A 12,049-nucleotide genomic window follows, 5' to 3' on the forward strand; every position below is an offset into this window, starting at 1 on the left:
GAAAAGGTAGAGGAAAGGGTAGTCCTTTTGTGTCATCATTTTCAAAAAAGACTGGAAATCAGTTTTTCTTTACACTGAAGAATATTACTTTTTAAGAACTATTGTGCACAATGAGATGAGATATAATGACAGGAATTTAATATTATCTTTATCAATATCAAAACACTAGGATCTTAACATTTAAACTTATCACAGTTAACCTAAAACAAAAGTTTTCTTCTGAATTGAAAACTATTTTATTTGGAACTATAAATATTTTTAAAAATTGGACTTACTGGAATAGATATTTTTTTCAAATTACAGTCCTTTTCCAGGAGCTCGTATACATACTTCGTGATGATCTAAGTAGGAAAGAAATAACATATTAAGATGCAATGCTGTCCATTATCAAAATTCACATAAATTATTAAAATTTATTGCTCTGAATATCTATCTTGGAATATTTTCATACTAAATTAAGAGGCTCTTGGGCTTCCCTGGTGGCACAGTGGTTGAGAGTCTGCCTGCTAATGCAGGGGACACGGGTTCGAGCCCTGGTCTGGGAAGATCCCACATGCCACGGAGCAACTGGGCCCGTGAGCCACAACTACTGCGTGTCTGGAGCCTGTGCTCCGCAACAAGAGAGGCCCCAATAGTGAGAGGCCCGTGCACCGCGATGAAGAGTGGCCCCCACTTGCCACAACCAGAGAAAGCCCTCACACAGAAACAAAGACCCAACACAGCCCAAAATAAATAAATAAATTTTAAAATAAATTAAAAAAAATTTAAATTAAGAGGCTCTTTACTGGTTTACTTCCTGCTGCTGTGTACTGAATAACTATGGACTTTAATACTAAGGATTCGAAATAGTTAATATAAACACAAAAATACACAAGGACTTTCTATTTTACAAAGCAATACTCTGTAAGCATACTTTCCTTTTTTTTCAGTATTTCTAGAATTCTCTTTTCCCTATAATTTCCCTATAGGTATTATATCTAATATAGTACTATCATGACTCTGCTGAATCCTAACACTTCTTTTGTATTCCATGAATCAAAGAGGGAAAAGTCAGAGGTATTCCAAACAGAAAAGGAAAACTGATCCAGCAAAGCCAGGTACCAGTTAGTACTACCGGTTTTATTAGGCAGAAACATGGCTCCCCAAAGATGTCTATATCCTAACTCCTGTTAACCTGTTAATATGTTATGTTACATGGTAAAAGGGACTTTGCAGATATGATTAAGGTTAAGAACCCAAGATGGGGATATTACCCTGGATTATCTGAGTGGGCCCAACTTAATCATATAAATACTTATAAGTAAAACATTACAGAACAGTATGTGAGAAAGATGCAAAGTGAGAAGGCCTCGACAGGCCATTGCTGGTTTTGAAGATGGAGGAAGCAGACAACGAGCCAGGAAATGTGGTGGCCTTTAAAAGATGGCATAATCCTCAGTTTATAGCCAGTAAGAAAACAAGACCTAGGTGCTATACTTGCAAGGAACTGAATTCTGCCAACAACTCAAAGAAGCAGTAAATGGATTCTCCCCTAAAGACTCCAGAAAGGAACAGCCTGTCCAACACCTTGATTTTAGTCTGGTGGCACTCATACTGAACTTCTGACCTCAAGAATTGTAGGATAATATATTTGTGTTGTTTTAAGCCACTAAATTTACGGTAATTTGTTACAGCAGCAACAGAAAACTAATACACTATTTCTATTAAAGAAAGCAAAGCAAGTGAAGAAAGAGATGTCTGGAGTAAAAGTGATGATTTAATAGGCTTTAATGGTCATTTTAAGAAGTGTTTCAAAAATATCTTGAATCATCTATGCACAGTACCTCAGAGAATAATTTTAGCAGCAACATAATTAAAAGTCAAATCTTAATATGAAACAAGATCAGATGATTTTTTTTTTAGAAAAATTAAGATCACTTTGGTGCTGTCTTCTGTCATCTGAAATAAGATTCTCTATCTTGCTTTCTCTAAGAAGTCCAAAATCCCTCCTTCTCTGTATACATATTCATTCATTTCAGAAACAGTATATTAGATGTATGCTAGAACAGCTTTATATTGTCTGGTAATAGTAATTTCAAAAGCTACAACACTAAACTAGAACTAGGTGATAATCTACTAGTTATTAATTGAATAGTATTCCTATATTTTATGTAGAATTTTAAATTATGTTCATTATACCTTCACCAGAAAGTAGCAGTACTATAAACCTGAAAGAGTAAATATATGTATAAGTCTAAAAATATACATGAAGTTATAAATGGGTTACCACTTCAAGAGAAATGGTTTAACTAAATGAGATTAGCTAAAATGAGTGGGTTATCATTTCTAAAAATTTCCTTCTATGAAATCATAAAATATCCTTACATTTAAAGAAACAATAAAACCAATCAAACTTAAACTCAAATGAATTCTACCACCATGCAAAATACTTACAAGACATAATTTGAGAATTAAAAAATTATTTTGTCACGTTATACCTTATATCAATACGAAATACATATTGCAGTTAATTCTCAATTTCATACTGCAATATAATACAAAACAATTCAAACACTGCTTACATTTGACTTTGAAAAACATTATAGAGCAAGTATCTGTTCTAATAAAGCCATACATCGAATAGAGTTGGAAAGACACTACCTAACTTGCCCAATTTCCCTTGCTCTCAAAGTCCTGATTGCAGAAGAAAAGCAACCATAAACTAAACCATCTAACTTGTAGGCAGTTTTCTCTGCTGGAATGTTCTCCTCCACCCTAGTCATCCTCCAAGAGATAGATCACATGTCAGCTGCTTTAGGTGACTTTTTCCTGCCTCATTCCAACCCTCCAAGGTAAGACAAAATGTCCCACCTCTGTGCTTCTCTGCACATGCCTGAAGCATATGAGTTTGATATTATTCACCTGTCTTGTTACCTGACTAGCCTGAGAACACTAAAATTTAGGTATCCTACCTCTACATTTCTATGTATCCATACAGGATACTGTCTGGTGCATTGAAGGTACTTTAAAACAGTATACAAATTCTCTTCACTGTTCATTCTGTCTATGTCCTTTGAGGGAGATAAGTATTTCAGATTTTTAAAAAATCTTTCTAACTGCTGAATTGAGGCTTAGAAAGAAAGCATCAAGGATTCATAGCCTTACAGCTTGAGGAGGACTGCAGTCTGCATTTAGAAAAGTCAATAAATGAAAAGATAATTTTGAAAAAAATAGATGAAAAAAAGTATCTCGCCCAAATGTAATCTATGTTCAAATATTCACTAGAAACATTGTTTCCAGTGAAGTTCCTACATGAAAAGAAAAGGCTTAAGAGACTAATAAGACTGAGTGAAAGTGAAATCTTCATTCTAATAAGAAACATAGGAACTTCTGGTTTCTGTTCTGAAATATGAAGAGCCTGGAAGTAGTCACTCCTATCCTCACAAAAAGGAAAAAGCTGAACAAACTGAAAACCAACGACTCTTCTTAGATCTATCGGATATTTGAGGTCACAGGGCAAACTGCTTTCCTGAAAACTGGAGAGACAGCCAGGCAGATACAGAGGATAAGGACTTACTGGTAAGAAAAGCACAGGTGCAGAAGTGTTGGCTGAAGCCAGTCCTGGGGTAGGAACACTTTCAACTATAATTGATTAATTTCTGGAGATTCAATATGAATACTAGCTTAAGAATGAAAAATTAGGAGGGGCCTCAGCCTTAAAGAAGGATTCTCCAAACTTCTATGAGTTTTACCTCCATGAGCCTCACTAGGTTCTCACTGTGGAGATTAGAGAAAAATCCTCACCTGCTTCCAGCAGGGGAAGAGGAAAGTAACCATTTTGAAATACTACTGAACTCTGTTCTACTTAATAAGGCCTTCCCACAAGGAAAACTATTTCACCAGAGCATAACTGACACAGGGGAAGCAAAAAGTTCACTGAAAGACTGAGACCTAATCATAGGACTATAGAAGGTTTCCTCCCACCCTTCCTCACATTACCACCATAGCAATAGGGCTCCTATAAAATAACAAGGAATGAGATACTGCAAGGCTCACCCCTATTTAAAGTCTCCAGGAACACTTAAAGACAACAGGAAAAACAAAAACAAGGACATAAGAGGAAATTTTAGACTTGGCCACAAGAGCTACAGCAAATAGTAGACACAGACTGACTCCTAGCCAGATAAACATAAAACTTCACACTAAAGACCTATCTACCAAAGTTCCCTTTTACCCAATACAACATGTCCAGCTTTCAACAAAAAATTACCAGGCACACTAAAAGGCAAAAAGAAAGAACCTGAAGAGACAAATCAAGCATCAGAAAATTTGGAATTATCAGAATTGGAATTTAAAACAATAAGTAATATGCCAAAGGATTTACTGAAAAAGTTGACAACATAAAAGAACAGATGAGTACATAAGCTGAGAGATGGAAACTCTAAGAAAGAATCAAAAGAAAATGCTATATCAAAAACACTGTAATGAAAATGAAGAATGCCTTTGATGGGCTCATCAGTAGACTAGATATGGCTAAGAAAAGAATCAAAGAGTTTCAAGATGTAACAGTACACACTTTCAAAACTGTAATGCAAAGAGGAAAAGAAAAAATGAAAAGATGGAACAGAATATCTGAGAATTATAGGGCAATTACAAAAGTTTTAACATATGCATAATAGTAATACCAGAAAGAGAAGAAAGAGAAAAGAACAGAGGAACAATTTGACATAATAATGGCTGAGAATATTCTAAAATCAATGACAGACACAAAACCACAGATCCAGGTGATCCAAAGAACTCCAAACAGGATAAATACCAAAACCACACCTGGCCATATCATATTAAAACTGCACAAAGCCAAACACAAAGAATCCAGACTGGCAGTATGGAGAGATCTGGGGGAGTGAGGGATGTGGAAGACTTTACCTAGAGAGGAAAATAAAATATGAATTATATCAGACTTCTCTTCAGAATCACGCATGTAAGAAGAGAGCAGATTGAAATATTCAAAGTATTGAAAGAAAAAAATCCACCAATCTATAATTCTGTATCCAGTGAACTTATCCTTCAAAGGTGAGAAATAAAGATTTTCTCAATCAAAAATTCAGGGAATTTTTGCAAGTAGATCTACCACAAGAAATGTTAAAATAAATTATTCAGAGAGAAGGAAAATTATATAGGTCAGAAATTTGGATGTACATAAAGAAAGGAAGAGTGTTAGGAATAAATTAAGGTAAAATAATTTTTTAATTTTTTCTTATTTTTTTAAATTTATTTATTTATTTTTGGCTGCATTGGGTCTTCGTTGCTGCACGCAGGCTTTCTCTAGTTGCGGCAAGCAGGGGCTACTCTTGGTTGCAGTATGTGGGCTTCTCATTGCAGTGGCTTCTCTTGTTTGCGGAGCACGGGCTCTAGGTGTGCAGGCTTCAGTCGTTGTGGCACGCGGGCTCAGTAGTTGTGGCTCACGGGCTCTAGAGCACAGGCTCAATAGCTGTGGCGCACAGGCTTAGTTGCTCCATGGCATGTGGGATCTTCCCAGACCAGGGCTTGAACCCGTGTCCCCTGCATTGGCAGGCAGATTCTCAACCACTGTGCCACCAGGGAAGTGCCTTTTCTTATTCTTAATTGACCTAACAGACAACAGTTTGTTGAAAATAATAGCAGCAATGTTTTTGGTGATTATAGCTTATAGAAAACAAAAATGAATGACAGCAAGATTATAAGTTATGGGAAGGAGAAGCTGAGAATACTCTGTTATAAGGTACTCACACTACCCATGAAGCAGTATAGTATTATTTGAAAGAAAAACTGGAAAGAAAAAAAAAATTACTACACCTGATAATTTCTCTGGATTTCTTTTGATTCCTAAGAAGTAGCCATATAGCTAAAATTAAATGAATCCACAATGGAAGACATAGGGAAGTATTTTTGAGATTATATATTCATGAAATAGATCCCTTGGCTAACAACAAAATAATGCCCTCTACGAGCTGGAGTCAAACCAGACGTTTTTCTAGCTCAGGATTTCTCTACCTAGGAATTAAAGAAAATGTTAACAGAAAGAGCGGGGGCGATCAAAGAAATAGACAGTGGGAAGAAGGAAAATGAAGTCTGATAAAAATTAATTCTCAATGGAGTACTTCTAACAGAAGGGGTATACTCACCTTGCAATAAATTTAATTGACATTTATTGAGCAGTGCTTATCATGTACCTCATGCATTTCTGCATTATATCTGGTCATTAATTAAATAAGAAGCTAACAATGACACCCTTTATTCCTACAAAAGCACTGAAATTATTCTGGCAGATTATAATTTAAGAAGGTGGGTAATGAAACTAAGAAGCTTCCCAGAAGGTACTTTAGACCTTTTTGCAACTGGATTTGAGAAATAAAATGGGATATATGACAAGAAATATGACTGAGGAAATGAAAGAAAATTAACATAAATATTTTAATTAAATAAAAATACAAAGTTAACTTTACTATTAGATGCCAAGCTTCTGTTCTTTCTTACTCTGAAGAAAACCCTCTCGTTAGTAAGAAATTAAGTTTGACCTCATTGATTCACAGCAATAACAATTTTCATTTCTCAACTTTATTAATGGTAAGATAAAAATTTCTGTATTGGGCCCATCAGAAGAGTAAGAACTTTAGACCAAGGCACAAAACACCAACATCCATAAATCCTGAGTAACATCCACCTCTAGAAAGGACAACTAAATGCTAAGAGTACCCTGATTTGGAGTATAAGCGTGGATGAACTGAACCAAAAGAAATACTCTCAAAGATTTAAGTATATCTAAGACATTTTATGCCCCATAATCAAAGAAAGTCTCAGAAAACAGACTCAATAGACTACCAACCTGAATTAGTGAAATATGAACTATAAAAGATTTTAAAAGGAACAACTTTTAAAGAGACTTAGGTTAATAAATTGTTACCTAAGATAAATCTAGTTCTAATTGATAGAATAAAATTAAGTGATTTGTAATTAGTACAGTGAAGTGACAGTTTTGTTAGTTTCCCTCTGCCTAAAACAATTATGTATATGATTTCTGTATTAAACAGATAAGCAGAACAGTTGAAAACAGTTTCGTTTTACCTAAGCAACTCCTTTTAACACTACTCATTTGCTTAGGAAGCTCTGATTTCACAAATAAGCCAAGCATGGTCAATACAGGCAGTCTGACTTACAAATGTATCACAAATGTAAAAAAATTTGATATTATGAGTTTTTACTATATTAGAAGTTTAATAATAATTTTGGAAACAGACTTTTGCATTTAAAACAGTCTTCGTTAACATTATCTCAGTTTCACTTCACTTATTGATACAAATAGCACTTTTAAAACTCCATGGCTTTTAAGAAACCAGTCTTACCCATTTCATCTCTAAACAAAGTGCAAGTAGTAGAAGATTTTAGCTCTGAGCAATTACTTGATTTAAAACATGTTTATCCCCAAAGCAGTGTAATTTTTACCTTCAGGGCTGAGCAATTCATGGTTCAACAGAATCATTTAGTATTATATCAGCAAGAACAATGTAGTACTTCTACGAGTACTAAAAGTTAATAAGTAGATGAGATTTACATATTAAATTTAATATTATAGATTTTTTCCATTTTTAAACAAAACTGGAAAATTTATAATTATTATAGCTTAATAAAAATAGAAAATATTAATGCTCAAACAGTAAATAACCATTTTTCAAAATATCTACTTTTAATATTTTTAAAAAACTTTATGCATACAGTTTACTTTCTACCTTAACATGCTCTCATATTTTTATTTTATTTTTAAAAATTTATTTATTTTATTTTTGGCTGCATTGGGTTTTCATTGTTGCTTGCATGCTTTCTCTAGTTGCGGTGAGCGGGGGTTTCTCTTGTTGCGGAGCACAGGCTTTAGACACGTGGGCTTCAGTAGCTGTGGCACATGGGCTCAGTAGTTGTGGCTCATGGGCTCTAGAGAGCAGGCTCAGTAGTTGTGGTGCACAGGCTTAGCTGCTCTGCGGCATGTGGGATCTTTCCGGATCACGGCTCAAACCCGTGTCCCCTACATTGGCAGGCAGATTCTTAACCACTGTGCCACCAGGGAAGCCCGGTCTTATATTTTAGATAAGTATTTTATAAATCACATACAAAATTTTTTTTTAAATTCATGCTGACCATCTTTTAACTGGCAAGTTTATTTAATTCATTGTGATTACTGAATTTAGATTTAACTTTTCACTGTATTTTGTACCTTCTACTTACCTTGCTTTTTATATGTTTCTTTTTTTCTTTTCCTATCTTTTAATAGATTAACTTTTCTTTACTCCTGCCTTTCTGGATAAAAGTTACATATTCTAGTTCTATTCCTCTAGTGGCATCTTTATAGCTTTAACATGAATATTTCACATATGAAAGTCTAAAATTAATAAATTTTCTTTTCCTCTTGAATAGCTCGACTTGAAAGAGCTTTAACCCATCTTTTTAACTCATCTTACATACTATTTGTATAAGATATATTTTTTCCCTTGATTTGTACTTTTTGTGTGTGTGTTTGTGATTATTTTGCTTTATTTACGTAAAGTTTGTTTTGATTTCCCACGTGATAATCAATTCATTTGCTCAGCATTCCTTTTGGGGTACATCTCTTTCACTCTCATTAGTTCAGTTTTCTTCTTCATTAGTTCTTCAGGAAAAAGTAAACTCTCAGTTTTTTGTCTTAAAATATCCCTATCTGGACCTAACACTGAATGATAGTTTTACTTGGGCATAAAGTTCTAGAACAATAGGTATTTTCTCTGGTGTCTTCTGGTTTCCATGGTTATTGTTAATATTTCTGCTGTCAGTTTTACTGTGGTTGTAAGTAATCAGGCTTCATCCTCTGGTTTCTTTTATGATCTTTCCCTATACCTCTGATATGCTGTAGATTTACTATAATGTCTAGGTATAGATTAAGTCTTATCAATCTTCCTGAGGACTCAGTGTACTTCTTGAACCTTTCACCAATTCAGAACAATTCCAGATAGCACTTCTTCAAATACTTCCTCACTTCCATTCTCTTCTTCTGGAACTCCTACTAGATACATGCTGGACATTCTTGTTCTACTCTCCCTATTATAAGCCCACTTTCATATTTTCCATCCCTTTTTATCTCTCAGGGCTACATACTGAGTAATTTTCTTATGTCTACCTTCTGGGATTCTAATTCTCCCTTCAGCTGTGTCTAATCTGCTATTTAACTAGTCCACTGAATTTTTAACTTTATTAACTGTATTTTGATGTCTGTACATTTTCTTGGGTATTATTTAACCTATGCTTTCCTTTTTATATTGTTCTAATCTTTTTTATATGTTATTTTTGTTTTCTTATGTTTTTAACCATTTAAAATGATACTTATTTTAAGGTCTCTAAATATTAGTTCTCTTATCTAATGTTTTTGTACCTCTGGCTCTTCAATTATAGTCATCCTAAAAAAAAAAATCACCTTAAAGCACACTATCTTCATAAACCTTCCTCCTAAAATATTTCCTCTGTCAACAGGAGTCTATTCAGCAAATAATTATTTATCGGCTTTTAATCTTCTGCTTATTATATTCCTTTTAGTTTTATTTCCTCTACTTAATGTATGTTCCTTGAGAATGAAGACTATGTTTTTTTTTTATTATAATTCAAACTAAAGCAAGTGGAATAAGGTGCTCAACAATTTTTTTTGGTCTTTAACTTTTTCTAAGTTTTCATTATGGAATTAGCAGAAACAGGCCTAGAAGAAAATCCTGTAACTTGGCTGACTATCCATTTACCCTCCCAATTCTTTCTGGAGATTTCTTGGTCCAATAAATTTCAGATTAGAATATTTAATATAAAATAAGAAAATATTTAATATAATATACATGGTTTTCTCAGGTTTTAAGGTGAAAGAGTGGCTAATATGAACAGGATATAGTTTAATTTGGGGCATTTTACAACATTTTGTTTACTACTAACATGCAAATATACTGCAGCTAAAGTCCAGCGTGCCTGTTTCCAAAGTTAGCTCATCTAAATATGAAGGGTGAACTTCGCAATAATCAGCATCTGTAATACCTTTATCATTAGTAACACTGAATGAAATACTACAGTCCCCAGAGTGCACCGCTTTGACAACCCTACCAGTCTCAACTCCCTCCTAATTGCTAACTTTACATCTCCGGATATAGATACAAAACATCACCCAGTCACTTTACATTGCTAGGAGTGGTAATTCAGCAACAGTTTCATGTTACTGTAGGGGACAGGAGAGTCTTGGCTACCTCGCAGAAAAGTCATATCCCTTCAGTTTTCAGGCTGTAATATAGGAGAATATAGTAAGAGCTTAGTAGAAAGAAATCAACTACAGTTTCTCTCCTCTGCAAGGTTTAATTATTCTGCTTAAGGGTTTAATACTGAGATTTGATTAAAAAAATATTGAGCTGGTATCAGTATGCACTTTTATTTTTTACCATATATATATATATATATATATATATATATATATATGTATCTCCTATCCATGTACATAGATAAGTTGGATATAGTTGTATATCTACATGAGCGTATATACACTTATATATACACGCATACGTATATATATCTATATTTATTTATTTCTATATTTACCTATCTACAGAGAGTAAAAACTGTGAATATATATCTGCATGTGTACTCACAGATACACATGCACATTTGCTGACAGTTGAGAAGCAATGACACCACCACCTATACACAGATCTTGGCGTCTGTGTGTGTTTTATACATACATATATAAAAACTTTTCCAATAAAAATACCCAGAGCTAATTGGAAATCGGGCTGATTCAGGGGCTTGAGTTTTATATTATATGCCCTTCTCCATACAAGGAACCAAGTTTCCAGGGAGAAAAGGCTGATTCAGGTCCTGAAGCAAAGAAAGTACAAGTCTGAAAATAAAAATTTTTTTGTATGCAAGAAACTGCTGAAAGATGGGCTTCCCTGGTGGCGCAGTGGTTGTGAGTCCGCCTGCCGATGCACGGCACACGGGTTCGTGCCCCGGTCCGGGAGGATCCCACATACCGCGGAGTGGCTGGGCTCATGAGCCATGGCCGCTGGGCCTGCGCGTCCGGAGCCTGTGCTCCGCAATGGGAGAGGCCACAGCAGTGAGAGGCCCGCGTACCACAAAAAGAAAAAAGAAAAAGAAACTGCTGAAAGAGTGATGAATAAATGTTAAAAGAAAACAAGAACCTGTTTAATGAGAATCTCTGGCCAAATCTGGCATAATTTAGGCATGAAAATAATGACAGCAATGGAGTATACAGCCCATTGAGTAAAATAAGTATCCATGAATCCACAATGATACAAAAAAATGAATAAAATAGAAAGGAAAGAGGAAAAAAGATCTTTCTTAAGACAGAATGCCAACTAATACATATAGAAGAAATGATGGAGTTAGAAAATCATTAATGGATGCTAAAATTAATAGGTAGAAGTTCCATAAAGAACACGGTCTCAAATATATTCCTCCAAATTACTTATTAATTACAAAGAGAAAAATATAGGAGTTTTATAATATAACCTGGCAGACATCACCAATATTAGAGCAAACCAAAATCATGTATTCTTGATATCATACGTTGAGGACAAAAGATCACGTCTAAGGTACTACTGTCAAAGACTCATGACCTCAATCTAATCATGAGAATACAAATGACAAACCTAAATTGAAGGTCATTCTTCAAATGTCCTGTAGTCCTCAAAAAAAGGCAATGTCAAAAAAAAAAAAAAAAAAGGCTACGGAATGGTTCCAAATTAAAGGAAGATAAAGGGACATGACAACTACATGCAACACGTGAACCTAGATTTGATTCTGGACTTGAGGAATATCAGCTATTAAGTACATAATGTGACAATCAGCAAAGTTTAAACATGGCTTGTAGATTGATATAATATAAAATTTCCTGATTCTGATCATTCTTCTGTAGTTATGAAGAGAATGTTCTTATCCTTAGGTATTATACACCAGTATATTAGTGGTAAAAGGGCGTAATGTTTCTAACTTACTCTCAAATCGTTCAGTAAAAAATTACATA

General features: G+C 34.5%; 1 protein-coding gene across 6 annotated transcripts in view; it reads right to left on the reverse strand.

The window, feature by feature from the left end:
* Window positions 1-12,049, reverse strand: part of ARB2A (ARB2 cotranscriptional regulator A) — a 428,163-nt gene that overhangs the window by 322,854 nt on the left and 93,260 nt on the right. For all 6 annotated transcript variants that reach the window (XM_060143277.1, XM_060143278.1, XM_060143273.1 and 3 more), the window contains one exon: window positions 276-341. In XM_060143277.1, the coding sequence (XP_059999260.1) occupies window positions 276-341 (66 nt within the window). The remainder of the gene's footprint in view (window positions 1-275; window positions 342-12,049) is intronic.

Source organism: Lagenorhynchus albirostris, chromosome 3 (genome assembly GCF_949774975.1).
Source record: "Lagenorhynchus albirostris chromosome 3, mLagAlb1.1, whole genome shotgun sequence".
NCBI classification, from domain to species: Eukaryota; Metazoa; Chordata; class Mammalia; order Artiodactyla; family Delphinidae; genus Lagenorhynchus; species Lagenorhynchus albirostris.